This window comes from Malania oleifera, chromosome 7 (assembly GCF_029873635.1).
Source record: "Malania oleifera isolate guangnan ecotype guangnan chromosome 7, ASM2987363v1, whole genome shotgun sequence".
NCBI lineage: Eukaryota > Viridiplantae > Streptophyta > Magnoliopsida > Santalales > Ximeniaceae > Malania > Malania oleifera.
In genome coordinates, this window is record NC_080423.1 from 99859056 (window position 1) to 99886976 (window position 27921).

Consider the following 27921-nt stretch of genomic DNA (forward strand, 5'->3'; position numbering starts at 1 on the left):
CAATTATTATGGGATATCGTTTGTTTTGACCTAAGAACATATAATTTGATTATTTTTCATGTTCCAAACTGCAATCGAGCCTGCTTATATCAAACCAAACCAAACCAAATTTGGGATGATCAACAATAGTTTAGGGTTGTTTACATTCCCCAGTATGAGTGAGGATTGACTGGCATGAGAGTGAAGATTAGCAATTGTTGAGTTAGATCAGACGTTTAATGTTTCTCTTTGTATAAATCATGCAAGTCAAATTTCAAATAGATTACACATTGGAGCGTAGCATGCGACACACTAGGGGCTTGTTTGCGAAGCTTGAATCTTGGCGATTAGTATGCTGGTAATGGCTCAATTTCATCATGTATGGGGTCCTTAAAATATTTTTCATCATTGTCAGGAATGGAAGTACATGAATGAGCCAGACATATCAGCAAAGCTCATGAGTTGATTAAGAAAACTGAATGTCTTTCAAAGTCGAGGCTTTGCATACAAGGGGGATTCCTCATATGTGGTCCAATTGATCCCCCTCAAATTAATTTGTCATGCCTTCCAAATGCTTGGCGGTCCATAAAATTAGCACACCTTTTGAGTGGAGAAGCCATCACAAAAGCTTTAATCCACCTGTTATATCGTCGACCAAATTAATTTGTCATGCCTTCCAAATGCTTGGCAGTTCATAAAATTAGCACACCCTTTGAGTGGAGAAGCCATCACAAAAGCTTTAATCCACCTGTTACATCGTCGACCAAATCAGCAGGTCCTGCAAGCATGTGGCAATTAGAGAAAACCAAGGCAACTGCAGTGATATATACAACACACCTAGTAGGTACAAGAGTAGGCATGAGCGTCTGTGCGCATCTATATCTTTTCAGAAAGGGGGAAATGAGGAATTTCCTATTTGATACACAGGGCTTAATAGAGTTTTTTACTAAATTATTAAGAAAAAAATTGAAAAAACACAAATATGTAGAAAACTTACGGAAATAAATCTACGACTTTTGGAAAGTTGGTTGGCTATTTAAAAAAAAACAAAAAGCAAAGAAAACACAGAACCGACTTTCCGAAAGTCAGTTCCCTGCCGCCTAGACCGGGACTAACACATTGACAGTCTGTACAGAAAAAAAATTAAAAAATAAAATAAAATTGACAGAACCGACTTTTGGAAAGTTGGTTCTGCACGTGGGCTTAGCACCCTCCCGGCTTCAGCACAATCAGCACCCTCACCACCTCCATCAACACCGTCAATCTCTCCGCCGTCGCCACAGCTGTCTGCTACCCCATCTCCTCCCCACCCTCTGCACGGCGCACCCTCACCACCACCATCAACACCATCATCCTCTCCGCCATCGCCGCAGACATCCGCTGCCCCATCTCTTTGTTGATTTAGATATGTACATAATTATGTTATGTAATTGGTTGTTGGAACCCATCTCATCATTGCCAAGCACTCACAAAGGCCCACAAGAATCTGATCATTCCCCTTATTCGATGGAAACATTGGTGATGGATTTTTTCTGATGAGCACTAATTTGCAGGGATCTTATGGGAAAGTTGATTGTTGGCGAGATTTAGCCATAGCAAGCTTCTGCAATTCCCTCTCTCTAGCGGAGTCTCACCGACTTATTCTCCAGCAACTTTTTCAACAATTTCCTAATGAGACTTGACAGACCTAACGAAGCTCAACATCACCTACAACCACTGCATCTCTGGCGAGGTTCCCACTGCCAGGAGGATGATTTTGGATAGTTTACAGAGTATTGCCCATTGGTCTATGAGTACATGGGGGAACCCAAATCTCGCACGACCATTCACACAGCATTTCACAGTTCACATTTGCCACGTCTCGTGTCACCATATGTTCCCGCTCCTGCCAGCGCAGGTGCGATACCTATGGGAGCTGTGCAAGGAGATAGGGCAGCAGACAGCTGCGGCAACAGCGGAAAGGATGATGGTGTTGATGGAGGTGGTGAGGGTGCGACGTGCACAGGGTGGGGAAGGAGATGGGCCAGCGGATGGCTGCAGCGACAGCAGAGAGGATGACGGTGTTGATGGAGGTGGTGAGGGTGCTGATTCTGCTGAAGCCGGGAGGGTGCTAACTGCTAAGCCCACGTGTAGAACCAACTTTCCAAAAGTTGGTTATGCCAATTTAAAAAAAAACAAAAACTTGTGTGTGCAGACGGTCAGTGCGTTAGTCCCAGTCTAGATGACACAAAACCGACTTTTGGAAAATCGATTGTGTTTTCTTTACTTTTAAAATAAAAAATAAAATAAAATAAAAAATAGCCGACCAACCTTCCAAAAGTCGGTTGGGTTTATTTCTGTAAATTTTCCCCCACCCGTACATATTTGTGTATTTTCATTTTTTTTTTTCTTAATAATTTCATAAAAAACTCTTAAAAGACAAACTAAAGGCTTCCACGCATGTGGGTAAGGGAAAGAGGTCAACTCACCAAGAATAGCCATCACTGTCCTTGAATCTGAAAAATTAACGAGTAAGGTAAGCAAGAAGCCCATTAAAAAATAAAATTTTCAAGGAACAAATTTTTAACTGTACTAGGGTTGCATGTGTTATATTTGCAAGTGTCCCTATAATGAACAAAAAAAATTGTTAACCAAGAAGTAATCAGTGTTCAACTGGTGCCTTGATTTAAGTGGTACTATAGCACCATTTCAAAGCACTGCCCACAGGTTCAGATCTCACTATTTATCACTTATCCGGAAAAAAAAAAAGAGGAAAAGAAAGCAGCATCAACAAATTTAAAGAAACAACATTTTATTGTTATGATATCTCATTTTCATACACATCATTTTTTGGGGTCCGTCTTTGGCATGTTGATTCAGCTGGTTGTACCAATATCGATTGGCCTTTGACTTATTTGGATCTTCCTCTTGGACGCAATCCTAATTCCTCCACCTTTCGGGACCTGGTGGTGGAGAGAGTGGGAAGTAGGTTGGAGGATCGGAAGAAGCATATCTATCTTTGGAAGTCGCATTACTCTCATCAATGCTGCTCTTTCTATTATTCCCATTTATTTTTTTCCTTTTAATTCCAGTGGGGTGGCTGCTGTTCTGGAGAGGCTTATGAGAGAGTTTATGTGATTAGGAGTAGAAGAGGGGAAGAGGGACCATCTTGTTTATTGGGATAGGGTTAGAAGACCCAAGTCTGAAAGAGGATGAGATGTGGTTTCTAAGAACCTTTCTCAAGTTGGGAAATCACTGTGGACGTTCCCCTCGGAATTAGAAGCAAGCATGCTTTGCATCGGAATGGTTTAGATACTAGAGATAATGGCAATGCTTCACATGTGAGCCCTTAAGAATTCATTTCTCAAATTGTTCGCTAATTCTACCCTCTTAACTTGTTTCCAAGTTGGAAATGGGAATATCATTCGGCTTTGGGAGGATATTTGAGTAGGTGAGGCTGCATAGGAATCTTTGGTAACTCGTTTTTCAAACCATCTTCTACTTATAATGCCCTGATTAATGTTTTTATTATTTGGAGGGGAACTTTCTTTCTTGTGATTTTTTACAAAAATCTCATTATAATCATGGAATTAAACTTATGAGTCATACAATAAAACTTTGAAAAAAAGATAATTAAACAAAGATTAAGGATAAAAACATGTCTTTCAGAAAATTCATTTGGTTTTAAGCTTACATAAGTTATATATCTATTAAGAAGTTTGGGGAAAAGAAGAGAGACTTGCACATATTTTTTATTGACCTGAGAAAGCCTAAGATATGATAGTTATGGAAGTTCTATGGTGGGTTCTAGGAAAAATGGAAGTATGTACTATGTACATAGATCTCTTTAAGAATATGTGAAATAGAGTAATAAACAGTGTTAGGACTACATGTTTAGAGTAGGGAATTCCCATTAACAATAGGTACCTGTTAAGGGTTTGCTTTGAATCCATATCTTCTTGAGTTAGTGAGAGATGCACTAACTAAGAATATCCGAAATGAGATCGTGTATTTTGTTTGCAGATGATGTTGTCCTAACAATAAAACTAGAGGTGGACTACAATCTAAGTTTAAATTAATGAAAGAAATTTTAGAATCTAAAGATTTTAAGATAAGTAGAAATAAGGCAGAATATATTATCTGTAATTTTTGTCATTTTAACAGCAACATTGGAGAAAATATTAAGCTTAATGATTAAGAAATACTTAGCACAGTAGCACCAATGTTCAATATCTTGGATCTATTAAACAAGCTGAATAACTTAAAGAATATGCATTACATAGCTAAAGCAAGATGGATAGTGCAGAAGTTATTTGGCTACATTGATTGTAAAAATTACAAGCTATATAGAACGGGTATAACACCAGTTATGATATATGGATCAAAATGTTGGGCAACTAACAAACAATATATCCAAAAAGTAATTGTTTCCAATATGAGAATACTAAAGTGGAAGTCGTTCGTGATAAGTTAGGCATGGTGTTAGGGTGTGACAATGTAATGGGGAAAAGGGGGAGTGAGATACTGCTATAATTGTATTCTTCAGGGATTTAGAATGAATATATGAATATCTGTGTTATCGCTTGTATGGTGATTGTCTTGTAGATGAATAATACAAGTAGTTCTTGTCATTGTGGTGTTTTGTTGTCTTGGATTGTGATCTCTCTGATTCTTATAGTCTTATTCGGTGTATAAGAATATATTGCTCATGTGAAATCCTATTGTTCCTTGGTTTCCTTGAGTATTGAGACTCACCTGGTGCTCGTGCTTGCAGGCTTGAACGTGTGAGAGTTGGCTGACTTGTCGAGGGAGAGCTCTCAACGAGTGCCACACGGCCCTTACTTGAGTCCTATTTTGGGGGTCCATGACAGTTGGTATCAGAGCACAGTGTGTGCGAGCACCATGCGTGGGAATATGAGAAATAAGTCAGGAAGAGTGAAGCGCATTGAGGCGCTTGAGACAAAACTTGTAACCCTAGAGACGACGTGCGGTGACCTCCAAGGATTGGTGGCAACATTGATAAAAGAGAAAGGCGTGCCAACAGAGCTTGAGGCCGCCGAAGAAAACCTTAGAGAAAATCTCTATGGGGTATCAAAAGTCGTAGAGAGACTTGAGGAACTTGAAAAATTCATTCCAAGTGTGAAATCCCTAGAGAAACGGCCAAGAGAGCTTGAGGCCTTCCAGAAGAGTATCGAGCAGTTGGAAGCCTTTGAGAGCAGGCTACAACATATTGAGGGCATATTGCCATCTCTTTCGTCCCAACGGGGAGAGCCAATAGAACTTGAGGCCTCCTTACGGGAGCTAACTGATAATCTTGATTTCCTTACAGAAGATGTTAAAGTGTCCATTACTGCTTTGAAGGAAGATTTGAAGGAGATGGGCAATGTCCAAAGTGCGGTGGTCCAAGTCTAGAGGGATTTACAAGAGATCACTGCGAAAGTGAATGCAGTGGCACAGTTAGCCCGATGGCCAGCTGCAGATCCAAATGAGAATTCTCGATGGAAGGTACCGGAACCTAAAAGTTTTGGGGGTACACGAGATGCAAAGGAGCTAGACAATTTCTTCTTTGATATGGAACACTACTTCACGTGCTCCCGAGCGGATTTAGAAGTGGACCGGGTCAATATGGCAAAAGTATACCTGGTTGGGGATGCAAAATTGTGGTGGAGAACTAAATGGAATGATATTCAGCACAATAAATGTGTCATTAACACATGGGAGGGGTTGAAACAGGCGTTGAAGGCCCAATTCTATCCAAAAAATGTGGAGTATATAGCAAAGTGCAAAGTAATGGAATTGCAACAGACGGGCTCATTAAGGAGTTATGTAAGGGAATACCAAGCCTTGATGTTGGACATTGTAGACATGACTGAATCAGATAAACTGATTCATTTTCTTCGGGGTTTGAAGACATGGCCAAGAAATGAAATACGTCGGCAAGGTGCTGGTGATCTCTCTTCTGCCCTCGCTGCTGCTGAATGGTTGGATGACTTTTTCAGATAATTCTGGGAAGCGAAATTTCCCTACATCCGCCAATAATGATTCCCGTCCCAATAAAGTGTATAAGCCCACAAATGGGGGAAAGGATGGGAAGACAAATAGTTCTTGGAAAGATAAAAGAGCGCCCATGAATAGGGAGTGTAGGGGCGGACGAACGGGGGGTGGAGAGCGTCAAGTGCCGATCTCATGTTTTCTTTGCATGGGTCCGCATCGAGTGGCAAAGTGCCCTGAACGTAAGGTTTTGAATGCTACAAAGGCCCTTCAAGGGGAAACCGAAGCCCCAAAAACTGCCCCAGAAGAACAACAGAATTGGCAGCATTGAAAATCATCAGTCATCTATCAACTAGTAGGGTGGCGCTACCTTTGAAGAATCTTATCAAGGAACATTTAAGTACAGACCAGCAGGCGCAGTCACTAAGCAAACAAATAGAAGAAGGGAAGACACGACAATTCTGGGTAGAAGATGGACTGATAATGACTAAAGGCAGGAGAGTCTATGTGCCCAAATCTGGAAACTTGAGGAAAACCTTACTGAAAGAGTGTCATGATACGTTGTGGGCTGGTCATCTGGGATGGCGAAGAACTCATGCTTTGATTACACAGGGGTATTATTGGCCGAATATGCAAGATGATGTGATGAGTTATACCAAAACGTGCTTGATCTGTCAACAAGACAAGGTAGAAAGAAAGAAGACCTTAGGTTTATTGGAGCCATTGCTAGTTCCTGCCAAGCCATGGGAGAGTGTCTCTTTGGATTTCATTTCCTTGTTGCCAAAAGTAGAGGAGTTTGACACAATTTTGGTGGTGATTGACCGGTTCTCAAAGTATGCAACTTTCGTACCAGTCTCAAAGACGCGTTCAGCAGAGAAGACAGTTCAGTTATTCTTCAAGCATGTGGTGAAATATTGGGTGTTCCAAAAAGCTTAATTAGTGATAGGGATGTTAGATTCACGGGGGGATTTTGGGGTGAACTCTTTTGCTTGATGGGTTCAAACCTTAATCTTTCCACGAACTATCACCCACAGACAAATGGTCAAACTGAACGTTTTAATGGGATGCTGGAAGAATACTTGCGACATTTTGTTCACTCCAATCAGAAGAATTGGGTTACTTTACTGGACACGGCACAATTCTGTTTTAACTCTATGAAATCTTCTGCGACTAAAAGGTTGTTACATTGTTACGAAGGTCCAATCAGAGTAATCAAAAAGGTGGGTCATGCATCTTATCGGCTTGAGCAACCCGAGTGGATGAAAAGCCAGAGACGTCCAGTCCATCCCGTGTTTCATGTAAGCAATTTAAAGTCATTCCACACAGATGAAGCAGATCCGCACCGACAATAATTAAGGAGATCAACAATTTCCAGAAGGCAGCCTGTCACCAAAGAAGTCCAGGAGATCATTGCAGACAGAGTCGTCAATCTAGAAGGTCGTCAACAACAACAATTTCTGGTTCAGTGGTGAGGACTGGGGGAAGAAGAGAATAGTTGGGAAACAGCAGACAACCTTCAGCATACCATAGAGAAGATTGAAGATTTCATAAATTCGTAGTCAACGACATCTACTTCGACATCAGAAGAGTGAGAAGGCCTTCTACAACACATCGACGAGGACGTCGATAAAATGAGCGGGGGAGGATGTTAGGGTGTGACAATGTAATGGGGAAAAAGGGGAGTGAGATACTGCTATAATTGTATTCTTCAGGGATTTAGAATGAATATATGAATATCTGTGTTATCGCTTGTATGGTGATTCTCTTGTAGATGAATAATACAAGTAGTTTTTGTCATTGTGGTGTTTTGTTGCCTTGGATTGTGATGTCTCTGATTGTTATAGTCTTATTCGATGTATAAGAATATATTGCTCATGTGAAATCCTATTGTTCCTTGGTTTCCTTGAGTATTGAGACTCACCTGGTGCTCGTGCTTGCAGGCTTGAACGTGTGAGAGTTGGCTGACTTGTCGAGGGTGAGCTCTCAACGAGTGCCACACGGCCCTTACTTGAGTCCCATTTTGGGGGTCCGTGACCCATGGCATTTGCACAAGATAAGGTAAGGAAGGTTAAGATAGTTTGGGCTCTTGCACCATAGACCAAAGTGCCAAACAATGCACAAGTAAGGAGTGAATTAATGTTAGCAGCAATAGAAATGAGACAGGCAGACCTAAAATAACTTGGACTGAAATAGTTAGTACAGATTTGACAACACTCGCCACTACCATAGGATATTGCCCTAGATTATGCTTAATGGCACTGGTTGATCCATGTAGCCAACCCCACCTAGTGGAGCTTAAACATTGTTGGTGGTTGAAGTTGTTGTGTTTTGGTGTATTATTTATATAGTTATAGATAAATGCTTCCCACTTGCCAGTTCCTAAACATTACTCATAGATGGCCCTTGGCACTTACATTGTTCTCATCATATATAACCTTTGGTTATCTTGTAGTTTCTTAGAGATAAAAACATCCTAGATGCTAGACATATCCCAAACTAAGATAAGATTTTATGGATGACGGTTGTGCAGCAAATCTGTAAACACTTTAAGTAAGCTTTCTCATCTTGCTTAGGCTTATGAAAGCCTCTTGGCCTCTTCTAAACCTAAAAGTAACTAAGTTACTCCATCGCAGAATGCAACATGCTACCATACTGTCTTTTTTCTCTCTTTGGGGACACTATTTTGCAAAATGCCTCTTACAAAAGTAGCAATGATCAATTTTTTTTTGTATCCTCATAACTCCTTTTTTAAAACTTCCATTTGTTCTTTGAGAAAAGAGGGGAACGATGGTGCTTGCCTTTCCATCTGCAACAATGATGATGTTTTTCCAAGAATTTCTTCCTTCCCACACAATTTGGAGTCGAGGACGGTCACAAGATGAACAAAGGATTTTCTCCTGTTCTTCTAGTCCAAGGAACTTTTGGTGATTGCAAAGATTTTCCAAGGCTGTAATAAGTAAGGTCTTAAATTTCGATTTCGGCTCAAATTTCGAAGCTCCAAAAGTACGGAAATTTCAACGGAAATTTCGATTTCAATTTGAAAAAATAATGGAAACTAGTAGTAAAGCATGGAATTCTTTGTGAAACTTTAGAAATGGTTAACAAACATAAAAATATAAGTTTTAAAATTAAAATATTACAAATTAAATACATCTATGTTTTGTATGAGGTGGAAAAGCTGTAAAATAGTATGTGTATCAAATATGTTTGTAAGATAATGTACATTAAACATATTCAGTTAATGCAAATGAAATTCATAAATCATTTAAATATTATTTATTATACAAATATTGATAATTTAGACATGAATGCTTAAATAAAATATTGCTATAAGTTTATTTTTTCATATAATTTCAAAAGCACTTGTGATAACCTTTTGTTTCAATAAAATAAATTAAAAGAGAAATTTCACTTCACTCTCGAGGTTTCGACAAATTTCGAGGTTTTGATAAATTTCGAATGATTCGTTGAGATTTCGACGGAAATTATGCAAGATAGAAATCGACTGCCATTTCAATTTCGAAGGTGACGGAAATCGGAAATTTCGATGGAAATTTCGACAGTTTCGTGGAAATTTAAGACCATGACATGTACTAATAACACTTTGATACTATTCTCCAAGACTAGCATGGAAGACAGGTGTTCACCATACACTTGCCTAATGCACCCCAAGCTTCTCTTCCTTCTCCTTCACTGCCTAATACTACACTGTTGAATAACTCTGTTATCCAAAAAGCATTTGCTACAACTACAGTGTCCATACTTCCAAAGGGATCGTCTTAATTCTCATCACAAGTGCACCTCCATTTAGTGTACCCACTTCGGGGTGAATTTCAAGATGCACCGTGTATTAGGTTAGGCTATAAACTACAAATAAGTCCCACAATCACAATTCAAGCTCTAAAGCACTCAACATTTGACAATCGTGCTGGCCAAGCTCTGGAAACATTCTTCAACGAAATCTGACTCTGATCAGCTTGCATGTACAAATATCAATGAATTTGGACCCAAAATCTGCTGCACAAGAGTTAACAGGACCGATATATGGTCTCCTGTGTCCTGGCCTGGTGCAAGTCTTTTGACTAGGTCAACAAATCAAATCTAAAAAGCACTCATCACTTAGCAAAGAATCATCTTCCCATCTGCCAATATTGAATTACAGCCAGAGGTCCTTTCCACCTAAACAGAATCATCTTCCCAATCTGCCAATATTGAATTACAACCAGAGGACCTGTCCACCTAACTCTCAAAAACAGGTCACTTTATCATTCTCAAGGACAGTTTGACAACGACTCTGAATAAGTCCTAACCTTGTACGAAGTTGGAAATCATAAGTCTACTACAAGAAAACCATAGAAACTTACAATTATGAGTAAGAAATTACAGTGTCCCTAGGAACCATGTGGGCATTACAAGAAAAGAATAACGCAGAATCAACTTGCAACTCACTTGGTGCGATTTGTGTTCTCCCAGCATCAATAGTAATATGGGTTGGTAGCTTAATAGATTTTGCCCTTTCCTGTCAAAGTCAATAAGGAACTTGATTACACACAAGGGCAAAGGTAAACTGTAAGAAGAAAAAAAGGCATAACAATGTTGTATTTGACATAAATATTAGAATGAGAGCTCTAAGACAATACAATAGGGAATTGATATGGACAGAAGGTTTGTCCAATCACATAAAACAAAAATATAGAAACAAAAACACTGCTTCATTTATCAGAACTACAAAGATTGTAGATTGATAAGAAAGAAAGCATTGGTCTCCCACACTCCATGACAAAGTCTGAACAAAATACATTTGATGTAGGGCTGAGACCTAAGACTTGAGTTTACTTATCACTTTCCAACTGTTAGATTGATAAGAAAGAAAGTATGGGTCTCCCGCACTCCATGACAAAGTCTGAACAAAATACATCTAATGTGGAGCAGAGACCTAAGACTTGAGTTTACTTATTACTTTCCCTTAATCACAAGTAAAGAGGAAATTTTGCAGTTAATGCGCAGAAAAAGTTCATTTCTCCCAGTGTTAAGAGCATTGAATTGGATTTGAATTGGCCTATGCAATATTATAAGTGACGAGAGAATGATTCTGGGCCAAGCCCACCCAGTGGGACCTAAAGAATAAAAGACCGTCCCAGGGCCACAAGGCTCCCTGCTTTGCGAGGGTAGGGGGAGGGTCGTTACAGTGTACGCAGCCTTACCCCTGCTTTTTATGCAAGGAGGCTGTTTCCTTGGACTCAACCCCGTGACCAACAGATCACAAAAGAACAACCTTACCATTGATCCAAGGCCATAGTATGCTCTAATTTGGTGCACCAATACAGTATCGGGGTCCTTCTACCTAACTATTTGGGATGTGTAACCTTACAGGGAGACCAAAAAAAAAAGTCATTCCAGATATGATGGGGGTGGTGGTTACGCAGAAGTGCTAGTTAAAAACAAAAATGGTATTCTTTAGTTGAGTGTTTTTCTTAAGCAGTGTAAATAATTGAAAATGTGCCCACTTAGCATTTTGTATTTTAGTAATTGACTTAAAATATTAAAAAACAACCTATTTATACTAAAAAAAAGGATCCATTATATTTTAAATCCTCTAGTTCGAGGTCAGTTTCGCGTTAAACCCACACTATTCAGTTTTAGCGCATAATATCCAGAACTGAAGTTAGCAAATTTGAAAAAAAAAAAAAATCAAACCCTAACCTTCTAGGGCTCATGTTAGAAGCATGTGAACATCTATTTCAAGCACCAATCATAGAATAACCAATTTAGTAAAACTAGGGTTTTCTCACTGAAATAATAGAAGGAAAGCAAACTCTGACCTTCAATTCATGGCTCATGTAAGCAACATGTCACCTTCTAACATGGGCACAATAGAGAGCTTATAAGCACAAAACAGCTGATTTAGTAGAATTAGGAATTGTTAACTAAAATAATATAATGGGAGTGAAAATTTGAATGTGAAATTGACCATTAATTGATAAATCCTGGTTTTTCTCAATTGGGTATTTTATGGCCATAATTTGTTTGTTTCATATGTGTTGAAAGGTCACTTGGTGCTCATATGATCCCTGTCCGGCCATAAGGGAGACTCTTGTCATCTATTGCATTGATTTGAAACAATTTTTTAATTTATAATTCTGTTTTTTTAAGTTGAAAAGTTGAGTTTTATGTGAGACTAACAGCATGTGAATGCATGGATGATAATATTCGATGGAATATTGGCATTAAGAACAAAAAATTTTAGCTTTAAACCATAACAATAAATTTCGAACCATACTTACTTGTAGAATAAGCAGATCTTCCTCACTCTCTATTTTTACAACCACCTTAACCTGCCCACACATCTCCCACCTGCATATCAAAACTTGGTCAAAAGGGAAGGATAGAGAGCAAAGCACATCAACAACTGCAAGGTTCAATATGGTCAAAATTCTAACAAGTACAAGAATATACCTGTTTAAAGCTTTTGGAGCCCGATGAAGGAGCTTTTTATAGAGACCCAAAGTTGCATGACTGACCAATGGAGACAAAACTTTCAAACATGAGTAAGAACAAAATGGAATTCAACACCAAGATATAGAATATGGAATAAAACATAAGTCATAGAACATATTGTGAACTGTGTTAAATTGTTAATAATACCCTTATAGTGTAGAACATATTGTGAACTGTGTTAAATTGTTAATAATACCCTTATAGTCTTGATATCATGGGAAAATGGGGTGGTCAACATTAAGGACTTTAGGCCTATCAGTCCTATGGGATGCATCCACAAATTAATAGCCAAGGTCTTGGCTAACATATTAAAGGAAGTGATGGTAAAGGCATGGGACTATATGCCAAAATGCCTTTATGGAGGATCGTCAAATCCTTGATGTGGCCTGTTCCTAATGGAGTAGACAATGATAAACTGAAGGAAGGCTGTAACAGGTTGATTTGTAAAATGGACAAGGTGAAAGCAGAATATCACGTCTCTCTGGAGATCTTTTTCCATGTTTGAAAAAGGTGGGTTTGGGCCTGGGCGGAGGAAATGGATCAGAAAGTGCAAATCTTCACCCATGTTTTCCATTCTCATTTAATGGCACCTTATAGTTTTTTCAATTTTCAAATCCTCAAGAATTTAGAGGCAAGGGGGTCTCCTTTCCCCTTTCCTTCCCATTTCATGATTGAAGTTCTCAGTAAGATGTTATAATACCTTCATTTACGGGTTTTCAGTGGGTAGGAGCATGTAAGTAGGCACGTTGCAGTGGTGGGATTGAAGGTGAATTTGAGGAAGGGTGAGCTGCATACACATTCAGAAAGAGGTACGGAAGGAATTCATAGTCAAAGCAATCGGGTGCAAGGTCGGAAAACTCCACCCTACCTTTGGGTCTTCCTCCTGGAGCAAAATTCAGGCAGAAGGATATATGTGATTGAGTGGCAGACAGGTTTGAAAAAAAAGCTAGCGAGATGGAAAAGAATTTTCCTAGGGGATCAATCTCATCAAAAACACTATCCAACTGCACTGTGCATTCTCTGTCTTTCTTTCATGCACATTAAACAATGGCAAAAAAGGATTGGAGAACATCCAGAAGAGATACCTCTGAGGTAGTACAGAGGCAGTTTTCACAGAGTGGTGAAATGAAACTTTGTCAAAGAGGCTGGGGTTCAGCAGCCATGTTGACTTAAATAAAGCCTTACTGAGTAAATGGCTTTGGAATTTATGGCTGAGAAGGATCAAAATTTGAAGAAGGTGCCGGAGGCTAAATATGAACAGAAGCATAATGGATGGATGACAAGTCACAGCGGCCTAGAGGATCACGAGATGAAAGCATGAAAAAAATGTAAGTATTGAATTGCTTCCTTGACCAGATCTGTTCTTCACCGTTTGAGGTTAGAAGGGGTGAATTGATTCTTTTCTCGAAAGATTGCTGGTGCGGGGATATCCCTCTTAAGACACAACTCCCAGATCTGTTTCACCTGGCAAGGAGCAGGGAAGTGTTGGTTAACTCTAATTATTATAACTCTGCCAGACGGAGTGTGTGGAATGTGACTTAGGAGACTCAAGATTGCAAATGAAGAGTTTATTTTTTTTTTCTTTTTGACTTCTTATATGAGAGATTGGTCATCCAAGGTAGGAAGGATGTAGTAAGATGGAAGAGACCTAGGAGTGGCACATTTTAAGTGAAATCCTTCAATCAGATTTTTTTTCCCTTTTTGACCGAAATCCTTCAATCAGATCATTAACAATGAGAATTGCAGAAGTGGCCTGAACATTTTCCCCTGGAAGTTATTTGGAAGACTTCAGCTCCTCCCAAAATTGCTCTCACATGGGAACCATTGTGAAATTTTGACTGTGCATAACCTTCAGAAAAGGGGCTTTACAATGGTCAATCACTGCTTCTGAATAAAAAAGCACCTTGTATTTCTAGAATTTAGGTCAATAAGCAGCATTTTGTTAATACTCAGGCTGGCCTTGATTCTGTTGATTCTTTCTCCTTGTAATCTTTGTTTTTGTGCTAGGACTGCACCCTCTTTAGTGAATATTGTTCTTTGGCTATCAAAAAAAGGGAGGGAAAGTATTGAATTGATCACGTTACACAATCATCATCCCCAAAAAAATAGCTTATAGTGAGAATCATTCTGTTGTGGCATATCACAACCCAAAATAAAGGAAAAAGAAAAAACTTCTATTATTGTTGTGTTTCTTAAATGACATATAATTAGTTATTTTGTCAAACATAAAACCAGACAACCAATTCCGTAAGTTCAAATCAGAAATTCAACTCAATTGGCAAGTGGCGCCCCAACTTTTTCAGGTTGGTATCCAAAACAAACAGACACTCCACAAAAATAAAGAGAAAAAAGAAAGGGCACATCTCAAATTCAAGGCATGAAGAAATTAGTAACTACCTGCATTGGGCGGCAATTTTTCCTTTACCCATTTTTAAGTCATTTCTCACAACCAAAACCTTTAGAAATAAGACAGAAAAAAAGAGAGACTCAATTTCCGCTTCACTTAGAGAGGTAGAGAGAGAGAAAGAGAGAGAGAGAGAGAGGGAGTGAGGAAAAAGCAAACCATTTTAAAATCTTCAAGAATGTCAGCTAGCTTCTCAATCTCAAGAGGCTGCTTGAGCCGACTCTTATTGTTGTTACCTTCAACTGCTGCAGTGCTTTTAGCTATTTTAGGTGAAACAAATAAGCAAGCAGGATAACGTGTACCAATGTAATATCCCAAAGCTAGGCATCCAGCCCCAACAAGAATGGCACTAAGCCATGTCAGATCCATCATATCTAAAACCAAAACCAACAGGCCAAGCTGCATTCAGTACCAGCTACAATCACGCCAGAAACAGAAGGAAGTTTTGACAACGCCCAATCAAAATACTACCTAGAAGAGGCAAATCAAAATTGTAACAACATAAAATTGCATTAACGATCAATCACAAAATAAAGTTTCTATAGTCCCTACTACAATAAGGAATTTTAGAAAGTTGGGTGATACGGTTTTGGTTTAACAATGTTCAAATGCTTTAATGTAGAAGCAATTGACAAGCAAGAAATAAGAAGAGGATAAATACTTCAGGATGTTAAATTCAGATGGCTAGACTTGTGTTAGCTGGTTATTTCCTATTGTTTTTGTATCATTTTCTATCTTGTATTTTATTTTGCAGTGTCTAGGCTATGTTCTAGCCTGGCTTGTTTGGCTTTCGTCCTTGGCCTAGCCCCATTGTTTAAAATATATATATATATATATATATATATATATATATATATATATAAAATAAAATTAACAACGTTAAACAAAGGTAAAACTCAATTAGGGTTTGAGTTCTCGATCAATCAGCTATGCCCCAAAGTTACACCGTAAAGCCCTTTTATAGGCGGGAATTTTTCCTTTACCCATTTTTAAGTCATTTCTCACAACCAAAACCTTTAGAAATAAGACAGAAAAAAAGAGACTCAATTTCCGCTTCACTTAGAGAGGTAGAAATAGAGAGAGAGAGAGAGAGAGAGAGAGAGAGAGAGAGAGAGAGAGAGAAGGGGGAGGGAGTGAGGAAAAAGCAAACCATTTTAAAATCTTAAAGAATGTCAGCTAGCTTCTCAATCTCAAGAGGCTGCTTGAGCCGACTCTTATTGTTGTTACCTTCAACTGCTGCAGTGCTTTTAGCTATTTTAGGTGAAACAAATAAGCAAGCAGGATAACGTGTACCAATGTAATATCCCAAAGCTAGGCATCCAGCCCCAACAAGAATGGCACTAAGCCATGTCAGATCCTTGGCCTAGCCCCAATGTTTAAAATATATATATATATATATATATATATATATAACAAGGTTAAACAAAGCTAAAACTCAATTAGGGTTTGAGTTCTCAATCAATCAGCAATGCCCCAAAGTTACACCATAAAGCCCTTTTATAGGCGGCAATTTTTCCTTTACCCAGATTTAAGTCATTTCTCACAACCAAAACCTTTATAAATAAGACAAAAAAAAAAAGAGAGACTCAATTTCCGCTTTCCTAGATCATGCTTACAACTGCGATACAAGTGAAACTCCTATCAAAAAACAATCATGATCCCCACTTTAGCAACCGTGAGACATAAAAAATATAATAATCCTTTCACTTTAGCAGGAACCATTGGAAAAAGCTATGTGAAGATGCTAAAATCTAATCTTCTGGCATATTCACAACATCATATAAATATGAATACAAGTTTAAAATATCTAGACGTATATCCAGTCCTCTTGAGAAATTAATACCTGTAAGCACAAGAGAAGGAAGAGCAAACACCAGTGCTGAAGAAGGAGCTCCTCAACAACTAGAAATACTTGCATCTGTGAGTGGAGGCGTGTATGTGCCTTGATAAAGAGACAAGTCCATAAAAATGAGAACCAGACTAATCATACCTGAAGATAGTTCAAGTAATTAGTCATTAGGCCAAGCCTATAAAGGATATGAAAAGGAACAGGGGCTTGAGCATGCAGTTTCTTATAGGAGTTCATCAGGCTTTGCTTATAATAAATGTGAAACATCAGTCACCATCATTACATTCTATATGCCTACAGTAAGCATCACAAGCAAGTTCATACTTTTCACTGTTCAATGCAGTCTCTTGCCTAACAACAGCATGAAGGACAAAAAAGTCATAAGGATGAGCATCAAGTCACAAAAGGAATAAGCTGTCGTGAAAAAACCCTTTCAAAAATATTTAAAGGACTGATCAGTGAACTATTGTGGACAAATTCTAAAGTACACAGTAGATTGTCCATGTACCTGATTATCCCCATCTATGCGGCTATGTTGGTCACCCAAATTATACTTAACCCCTCAATCTGTGCACTAGATTAGCGGTGGAAAGAAAATGAAATTTTCAAACAGGTTCCAAAAGGCTTCCAAAGAATCTTATAAAAATAGTTACTAAATTTTCCATTGAATCACATTATAGTACTGGGCAAATAATAGAGCCCAGCAAACTTCCTAAGGAACAGTTTACCATATCTAGTCGTGACTTAGTACCTACCAACAGCAATGAAGACTGAATCGTGCCCTCTCCTGACCCTCTACAGGCCAAGAAAAACTCCATGCTAAGGCCTTTCCATGGTGTCTGTGGGAGTGGAGTGGAGTGTACAACCTAGTGTCTTGCCTTGGCTAATCAGCACCTGTGACACTGAGAAATGACTCTAGCAACACCTCATTCTGGGGATGACTAGAAAAATCTATCATCCACTGAAGCATTAGTTTTATATTGACCAAAATGATCAGCATGAGAACCAGCAAACACCTTCTGACTGGAAAATACAAAGGGATTTGCTAGGAATTCTATTTCTTAAGTCCCCATAACCCACTTTCCTGTAATAAATGCCTACACTGTCTTTGCCCATGGTTCTGTTTCCTCCTCCACTCAAACAGTAAAAAGCATGTTGTTCCTTCCTCCACAAACAAGTAAAAGAGTATGTCCAAGCCTCCAAGTTTGATAAGTTCCAAATTCCAGGCTCTTATTGTTAGACATTTATCTCATTATCCTTCCTAGATACTTTCAACAGCTGTGGCTGGGCCAGGGCTTTACCCACCATCCAAACTCTCTGATCTACATAGCTGACATCCTCCTTTTCTCTACGGACACTCAAGATTATAAGAAGTTATTGGAACAATTCCACACTGGTGATGCAATAGAGTATCATGCTCCCTGAGAAAGAATGGAAACAATCGATTTTCGCTGGTTATGCCTTACTTCAACAGATACTACCCCTTTATATAGGTTTCCACAGACTCCAAAATATTATCAAATACAACTTATTCTTGACATGACATTCAAGTGCTGCAATAAAATTACTTTATTATGACTCATCACTTCAACTCGGCTTTATCACGAACAGTCAGCATCATAATCATTAAGCTCGTGGGGCTATGGATAGTCATCATTCTGTCAAAATATCACTATAGGGTTGGTTCCATCAAATATGTCCAGACTATTACAGTGCTCACTGAAGGCCACCCATTGATTTTTTTTTCTAGTCAAAACCTCTGCAGGAATCAAGCTTAGGTCTTGTCCATTGAGCTCATAACTATGCTCTGGTCAGGTAGCAATCAATGGCATCAAGCCTATCTGGGCCACAGATGTCATAACCATAGTTCCACATTGACACAAGGATTATGAGCCACATAGCTCTGATCTTTGTCTGGACAGAAGCTGCTTCTAGAATTGTAGATGAAATCTTCAGGATAATGGAATGTGATGAGGGGAAATGAATTCACTCAGGGAAAGGGATAAAGATATCAATTTATAGATATTTAACTAAGATGTCGTCATGGTTGGATTAACTTGTCTCTGGAAAAGGCAGGCAGAAAGAGTCAGGGCATCAAAGATGAAGCCAATTTTGTATAACTCAAAAGATATTACATAAAGAGACCTGGCTTCCTTGTCAACTCATAGAATGATGGAATTTGGAATATGTTCAAACTTCAAATAGGGGTATCTTGCTTGGAATTTCAGGTTCATGATGCTAGAGAGTCCATGATGCCACAGGAACCTTACCTGGTAAACTACAGTACAACACTGCCAGCTTGAAGAATTCTTACAGTTTTCTCCTCTTTCTTTTTCCCCTTTTTTAGATAGAATAATAAGATATATTAAGAGAGGAAAGGAGAACCAGCCTGGTCTTCTTCAGTTCAAACAATGTCCCTAGAAGATCTTTGTTCTGAAACTCTCTCCCCCGATGAATCCAAAGAACAAGAAAGTCATTAACTCCATAGGTTCTGTATCAAGTAGTGGACATTGAATTACTTGAGTTTAGGAATTTCCCAAAGAATCATAAAATCTGAAATAATTCCCAGTCAACTCCATAGGTGTTGTATCCACTCATAAAAATGAAGCCATGTCTTTGACTTTTCATAGAGAATCGCCTAACAAATTGGGCCACTCCAAGAGGACGGCAACAAGAGAGTTGTTGGGACAAGTGAAAACTCCCCGATTAGTTGGGCTGTTCTGATACCATTTCCAAAGGGATACAAGAACACAATGACAACTTAATTAGATAAACAAACTGGAATAATCATTTCATTAAACGTGCTAGAACTCGTGACAACTACCTGCATTCAGCTTTCTACACAGGAATTCAATGACAAATTAATAGAATAAGAACACTGGCATACATAATTTATTGAAGACATAGAATATTACATAGAGAAGACACACCAGAAAATTTGAAACAATTGGACCACTCCATGAGGAAGACACTGAGAGAGAGGTTAGACCTCACTTCAACAGACACTCTTCATGGAGCTTCTGCAGACTCTAAAGCATTATAAAATACAACTTATTCTTGACATGACATTTGCCTAACTGAAAAGCAACCCTAATTTACCTTCTAACAAGATTCTCTAAGAGTAAAAAACTACACTAAAAGAAACCTTATAAGGATAATCAAATTTAATAGATCATGTTGAATGATTGGGTAAAATGGAAAACCTAATTACAATGATAGGTATAGCCCTCTATTTATAATATATGATGAAGTACATAACAATGACCATAATATCTTTACTAACCCTCACTTACTAACATAACACTAACACACTAATAATGCTAAATGACTAAGATAACCATCAACACTCCACCTCAAGCTGGAGCATATATTTCATATGCTCCTAGCTTGTTGAAAGGAATCTAACACAAGCACCCACCCCCCCCCCCCCCAAGGCTTTAGTAAATAAATCAGAAAGTGGCAAATCAAACTTCACATGTGTGGTGGTAATGAGCTTTTGCACAAGTTTCTCCCGAACAAAGTGGCAATCAAATTCAATGTGTCTTGTTCGCTCATGAAAGACCGGGTCGGAGGCAATATGAATGACAACTTGATTATCACACATCAACTCCAAAGATTGAGAATGTGGAAAACCCAGTTCTTCCAAAATATTCTTTAGCAATACTTCACATGTAGTGTGAACCATGGTCCAATACTCTGACTTTGCACTTGACCTGGCCACTTTGTTTCTTACTCCTCCAAGAAACCAAATTTCCACCAAAAAAGATATAGTATATGATTGTGGTTTTTCCATCAGAAAGTGAGTTGGCCCAATCTACATCAGTATATCCCAGAAGTGAGTACGACTTCGGTCCTGATATAAGAGACCTCTCCTAGGTGCACCTTCAAGATATCTCAAGAGGCGAATCACTACATCACAATGACTTATTCTCGAAGAATCAAGAAACTAACTCGCGACACTTGTTGCGATATATAATTCCACGAGGAATGAACGTGAGATAATTTAGTTTTCCAACAAGTCTCTAATATCATCTTGGGTTAGGCAACAAATCACCCATATCTGACACTAGCTTACTGTTAGGATCCATAGGTGCATCAACAATTTGGATCGCAATAGTCTAGTCTCGTCTAAAAGATCAAGAATATACATCCTTTATGACAAGAAGATTTCCATATGAGATCTCAATACTTCTATACCCAAGAAGTACTTCAATGGTCCAAAATCCTTTGTCAAAAACATAGTTTGCAGGAAATGCTTGAGGCTCCTCTGGATAACTTGATTATATCACTAGTAATGACAATATCATCCACATACACAATAAGTAAAATCCTTTCGAATGAAGTATGACAATAAAACACAAAATGATCTACCACACACTTTCAAAGACCAAACTCAAGTACTATAGCTCTAATACCATGTTAAGCAAGCACTTGACCAAAAATCTTAAGCTATTAGGTTGTGGACGAACAATGTATATCAAACTCTAACACTCCCTCGCATGTGCAGCCCAATAGCACGTGGATAGATACACACAATAAATAACACCCATTACAGGGAATACAATATTTTTTTTTTTTTTATTAAACACCACATAATAAAAGCAGGCAACAAGACTTGAACCCAAGACCTCTTTGGTAACCAGCTCCGATACCATGTTGAATAACTGGGTAAAATGGAAGACCTAATCATAGTGATAGATCTCTCCTTTTATTTATAATATATGTTGAAGTACATACCGATGACCATAATACCCCGACTATCTCTCACTTATTAACATAACACTAACATACTAATAATGCTAAATGACTAATATAACCATCAATAGATCAAATGCTTTAGTGAATTAACTTATTAGGGCTTGTCACTTAGAATCAACTTTACTAAGACCCACTTAGTCATTCAAGCATAACTGGGGATCCTATGAGTGAGGGGATGGAATCACAATTCCAATAACATCATGTTTGGTTTGCGAATGGACGAGAAGCATGACGAAATCAAGTTGTAAATTTTATTCCATGCCACTTGATTCCATTCAATTCCTACATATCAAACTTGTAGTAAATGAAGGAATTAGCAATCCATCATAATGCAATTTATCTTTATTTAAGAAAACGAAATGGTAGAATAGGACTCAAGGCTAGAATTTTTCTCTTCATTCTACGCTTTATTTCACAAACCAAGTGGTGCTTGCATCAAGCTTTGAAGAAATGACAAAAGTTTATGAATCAAAGTCAAACACATCCTAGTTGCTTTTTGTAAACAATCCAACCAAGTAGAGCATATACCAAGAACGCCAATTGAAATCAGTTGATTGCATTCAGTTCTTGTTGTGCTAATCATTGGCTTTTAGCAGTCATCATGAACTACAAATCAAGATAATTTCCTTAAATTTCTCACATTTCTTACTAATCACAATGAAGCAAACAACAATTTCTACACAATACTATTGAGAATCATTAGCTAACTATGCAAGATATTCAAAGAATATCACAAATGTATTAGAAAATGAGACCATTGTTGCAATAATTAATGATATGGGGAATAAATCATTTGCCAATATAGTTGATGAGTTACATGATATATCTAATAAAGAGCAAATGATTTTTGCTATGCAGAAAATGGATAAAAGGGAAAGTATCACAAACCCCCCGTTTGATTTACAAAATGTAATTGAAGCAAGAAAGGAGTCGAGGGAGGAATGGAATCAAGGCAAGAATGGAATTGCTTTTGGAATACAATTGCTGCGTTTGGTTAGTAAGATGGAATGACAGTAGGAATCTCAGTTTCTATTCCTTATCAACATTTAGTATTTTTCAATAGCTTCTAATGGAATGAAAAATAAGTAATTTTTAATGCCTCGAATGCATAATTATTTATTTTTATAATTATTATTTTTTCTTTATACTAATGATTATTATTAGTGTTATTATTTTTATTTTTATTAATATTTTATTATTTTATAATAATTATTATTATTTTTGAGTTTTTACAATAATTGTTGTTCTTGTTATTAATATTATTTTAGAATAATAAATACTATTGCTATGTAATTATTATTAGTTGTTATTATTATTTTATTATGATATAATAATTATTATACTTAAATAATTATTATTTTTTATAATAATGAAATTATTGATATTGCAATTATTATTAGTTATTATTATTTTTATTGTAATAGTAATAATAATTAATATTATTATTTGTTGTTTTTAAACATTTTTACTATAAAATGAGTTTGATTCCAAGGAATAAAGATAGACTCCAGCCCATCTGGACTAGAATCACGATTCTTCCATTCGCAAAATTGATGGAATATGATTCTGCCCTTCATTCCACAAACCAAACACTGGAATATGATTCCATTCCTAAAATTTGATTATATTCTAAGCCTAATTCTGTAAACCATATAAGGGGTAAGCGTTTCCTGGTGTTGAATGTGCTTCATAACTTATGCAAGAATTCAATGATTATTTTTGCAAATATGGATTGAGCATAACAAGCCATGTGGTCAAGGTTATGATGGTGTTAAGGAATGCAAGGCAAGAAGCACAACCTATAGGGGTAGTGGCTGTTAAACAACCTACGAGATATGGAGGCTTAGGAATCTAATCTCTCTCTACTTTCGACAAAGCCCTTCTAGGGAAATGGCTTTGGGGATTCATGAAAGAGAAGGAACAACTTTGGAGGGGAATTATCGCTTCAAAATATGGTTATCAGAACAATGGTCGGATCACACTAAAGCTGGGAGAGGAGGATGGGGCGTTGGGGTTTGGAAATACATCAAGAAAGGGTGGGATGATTTTTTTCTCCCTCATCTTCTTCCAAATGGAGAATGGGCACAACATTCTTTTTTGACGACATGTGTGCAGTCACTCTCCCCTTTGCATTAAATTCCCTTCCATTTTCAACTCTGCTTGCAATAAGGTTACCCTTGTCAGTAATCATCTGTAAATTTCTAAACAAGGGATTTTCAAGAACGTTCCCTTGATAAGAAATGCTTTTGAATGGAAAAATTGACCATCTTACATATTTTTATGGCAACTTCTGCAAAACCCAAGTGCGGAACCCTACTAGTGATCCTAAGTGGATCCTAGCCAATAACGGAAGATTTAAAACTAGATCTTATTATAGGAAACTCACTCCACACGCAGAAACCTGCAGCAACTTTCCCTGAAAGTGCACTTGGAAAACAACAGCCCCCACAGAAGTTGTTTCTTTGCATGTGAATAACCGCAGAAAAGGGGGGCTGCCTCATGTTAAAATGTTTTTATTGTGTTTGGAAAGTGCTGAATGACCACATCCTCTTACACTGGTCCTGGGCAGATCCCTTGGGATTTGACTGCTTCTCTGGCAAGACAGCAATGAGTTACTGCCAGAACAGTGAAAGAAGATTTGTGGGCCTGTAAATGTATCTGTTCTAGCAAGAAGAGGAAGAAAGCTTCGTCCCTCTTCGCCATGCCATCTTTTGGTTTGTATGGAGGGAAAGAAATAAGAGAGCTTTTTGAAGGATCAGCCACACCCATACATATTACTAAAGACCAATGGACTACTATTGTGACCAGATGGCATAGTGATTTATTTATGGTTGACTCTCTTGTAATTTTAATTTTTTTTTACAATCAGCAATGCAGATGATTTTCTTTGTTTGATTGTATTTGGGCAGCATCCCCCTGATGCACTTCAATGAAATTCTTTCTTTGCTGACAATATATGTGTATGTGTTTGTGTGTGTAGGCGAGGTGAGCTTAGTGGTCTCAAAAGTTTGATTTTTGAGGGAAAATCCCTCTACTTCTATGCCAATGCTTACAATTGTTGCTATTATTAAGAATCACATAAAACATGCATCATTTTCAACTTGATTGTTATTTTGTTGAATGTTGCTGTGTAAATATCATGACATTCTTTGTGAGAATCAAATTGCTAAAATTATAGAAGCATAAGGAAATTGGGAAGTTCTCGGTGGACAAGGCCTGAGTCAAGATACATGTCTTAAACAGTGATACACATTAGGGCTCCCATAATTGTTCAATAATGAACTTGCAAAGAGCTGGAGTCAAAGACCTATTAGATTCAATACATTCATTTGATTTTGCAAGGGCTTTTACATTTGATGAAGTATGTGTTGGTAATAAAAAATGAATCATCAACAAGCTTCACAAAGAAAAGGCACAACATCTCATATCATCAATTCCATAAAACTAGTCTTCAAATCTCCAGGGAGCAACTAGAGACAACGATAGATAAAGTGGGGGAAGCTTTATTAGATGAAGTCTCCTTATTTAGCAACAGCTATAGTGTGAGCATTTTTGTTGTAAAAGGATGACCACAACGTGAAGCTCAATAGCTTGCAAGTTTACATTACTATTACTTTGAATTATTTTATACTACTGTAAATATGTAGAGGTAAACAAATAAGTCATTGCGGAGAATACTAAGTTACTTCTTCATGTAGCATGTTTCACCAGATATAACGGTCTTGGGCCCAACTCCGATGAGATATCATCCGCTTTGGCCCACTAGCCTCACGGGTTTGTCCTATAAAAGGCGTCTCAACATAAGAAGCATGAAATTTTGCCCTTAACATTGGGTGTGTTGCACCCTCAAGGCAATGAGCTTATTTTGAAGTTGACATCTTATTGTTAGCTGTCCTACTTTTAGGTTTGCCCTTCTTGAAAGACTTTCCATTGCTTCCACCCACGCCACTCTCTCTGGACAAAGCAGAATTTTCTCTAGTATAGTCAATCAAGCGTTTCACAGCGGCTTGTGCGATAGACAAGTCTTGAGCTCTTTGTCTATGAAGTTCGATTCTTGCCCGCGATTTCAACCCCTCAAGAAAATAGAATAACTTATCTTTCTCCAACATGTCCCAGATATCCAACATCAGAGCAAAAAGCTGTTTCACATATTCCCTGACCTAATATGCTTGAGGTCTCTCAACTTTCTTCTAGCATTGTACTCAAGTTTTTAGGAAAGAATTGGGCCTTGAGCTCTCTCTTTAAGTCAGCTCAACAATCAATAACACAGCGTCCATTCTCTATTTCATCGTATTTGGTACACCACCATAGCTTAGCGTCACCAACCAAGTACATGGTTGCATTATTCACTTTCACTAGTTATGAGTTTGTCCTCATAGCACGAAAGTACTACTCCATATCAAACAAAATTTTTTCCAACTCCTTGGCATCACGGGCACCCCCATACGTTGCGGATTTGGGTATCTTGGTCTTGCTAAACCCAGAGTGTTAGATTTTCCCATAGCAAGAATCATCACATTCACCTTTACAATTAGATTAATAATGTCAGCCTGCAAGGTCACTACAGCATGGTGAAGGTCCTCTAACAAAGCCACCATGGAACCTTGTTGATGTTTTTGTGATCCTTCCAATACATTAGCACTTTCTGTAAGTCAAGCCATCTCAATGGCCACATTGTTGGCTATTGTCTCAGCCTGTGCTTCTAACACACCAATTCTCTCAGCATTGGTCGGCATGGTCACTTACCCAAGCTTTCCCAATCCCACAATGAAGGCAACTGAATTCATGTCGCAATTAAACGAGCTCTAATACCAGGTGCCACACAGTTCTTCACAAAGGTGTGAAATATTCGGCCCGTGACACCAGATGATGCTTTCTTTGCTTTTAACTAGAAAAGTTAAATTGTATTACTCATTTTTACTCATATGAATTTCCTTAGATTAATATCATGGCACTCGATTCTAAACTTGAATGTTAAGACTTACTTCATTCATATGCATACTAGCATCGAGTTCTTGAACTTAAAAGAAGTGGTAACCTTGCAGTGAAGTTGGCTGAGACAAGAAACAATGTCTTTTTTTTTTTTTCTATTAGAGACAAGAAACGATGTCTTTCACCCATTTGTTTATTTTCTTGTCAAATTAGCACTGATTTTATAAGTTTACAACTAAAATCATCGAGAGGACATTTTTTGGCAATGAAGCTTGTAAAAATCAATTGAATAATTGGATGGAGATGGTTGGATTAGTCATTTATCTTTAGAGAGATACTTTTAATAATATTGCATGAGTTGATTATTGAACAATTTAAAGCTTGAAATCCATTGAAAGCAATTGTAAGATGTATCTTTATTTAAATGAATGTGGTGAAAACTCCATTTCTTTTTTTGTAATTATTAGTCCTCAAATGCTATGTATAAGTTAATATATGATAGTCTATGATGATAAACAAATCCTATTAAAAACTTAATCTTAAAAAATGAAAAAATAAAATAAAATTTTAAGCTGCATTTTGCACATGATCGCCTCCACTAACCAAAGAACCTGGATCCACCGCCCAGTGGCCCAACACATGCAAGTTTTTCTCAACTAGAAGGTGTCACCATCAGGACAATGTCAATAAAGTGAAGCCTCTTTTGAGTGGCTGAGGTCGTGAACCAAATGGTATCTTGTGTAACAACAGAGAAAAATTTACATGAACAGGGCACCAAGTAAGATTTACAATGCACCAATCCTACTGTACTGCATTAACACTTTTCATGTAAGTGAGACCTATTTGCAAAAACAATGTGGGCCCACTAAAATTAAAAAAAAGAGTGAAGCATGACAACAAGATTGGTGTTTTGTAAATCTTCCACGGAACCCCTGTTACATGTAAATCCTTCACCCATTGCCAATTGGTTTTGGGTTGGATGCTTATTTGGATCACAAAATCAAAACAGATTTTAAAGTTCAGAATATTTCAAGCTGTATTTACATTCAACGAATTCAGCAATGGCCTAACCCCAGAAGTTCGAAAACAGGGGGAAAAAAAATACAACTCGAAATCTATAAAGCTATCTTAAATATATATATATATATTCAAGAGATAACCGAGGGATTCTGATTTCTAGATTTTCTATTCTGTCCTTTCCCAAAGTTTTCCCGGAACCAACTGGACATTGAATGAAGAACTTTCAGCGTATCCACACTACAAATCAGCGTTAGAGAGCAATTAAATACCTGTTGCTTGAAATGAAGAGTGGGAGCAGCATCCGGTAGCCGATGAGCCCTAGATCAGACGGCTGTGAACGCCCGCAGGCATGACTGAGTGGAGCTCTTCTGAGTCTTCTTCAGCGAGGAGCAGACTCCAGGGAGAAAGCGAGAGAAAGGAAAAACTCGGGAGCACCTCGGTATAGGTTATATACGGTTCCATCGGTACAGGTCGTTAAAGTTCAGGTAAATAGTTAAAGAGCCTAATTGAG

At 37.9% G+C, this 27921-nt stretch overlaps 1 protein-coding gene across 10 annotated transcripts; it reads right to left on the minus strand.

Moving 5' to 3' along the window:
• Positions 1-209: 209 nt before the first annotated feature.
• LOC131159693 (uncharacterized) lies at positions 210-27848 on the minus strand. 10 transcript variants are annotated; one of them, XM_058114794.1, is made up of 9 exons: positions 27680-27847; positions 16695-16753; positions 15011-15225; positions 14845-14903; positions 12406-12465; positions 12234-12303; positions 10399-10468; positions 2448-2474; positions 210-757 (listed from the first exon to the last, which is right to left on the minus strand). In XM_058114794.1, exons 3-9 carry the CDS (start codon positions 15221-15223, stop codon positions 708-710), a joined length of 549 nt encoding a protein of 182 aa, XP_057970777.1. In that variant the 5' UTR covers positions 15224-15225; positions 16695-16753; positions 27680-27847; the 3' UTR covers positions 210-707. The 10 variants fall into 10 exon arrangements, with proteins under 10 accessions (XP_057970777.1, XP_057970774.1, XP_057970773.1 ...); XM_058114791.1 differs by having other exon boundaries at positions 15011-15322; positions 27680-27845; XM_058114790.1 differs by having other exon boundaries at positions 15011-15322; positions 16695-16793; positions 27680-27712.
• Positions 27849-27921: the final 73 nt, after the last annotated feature.

Coding starts and splice junctions, on each gene's coding strand:
- LOC131159693 (XM_058114791.1), bottom strand. CDS start 15,256: ATGCAGCTTGGCCTGTTGGTTTTGGTTTTAGATATGATGGATCTGACA. Junction 12,466..14,844: donor AAAATTGCCGCCCAATGCAG/GTAGTTACTAAT, acceptor TCCATTGGTCAG/TCATGCAACTTTGGGTCTCT. Junction 10,469..12,233: donor AAGATCTGCTTATTCTACAA/GTAAGTATGGTT, acceptor TGACTTTGACAG/GAAAGGGCAAAATCTATTAA.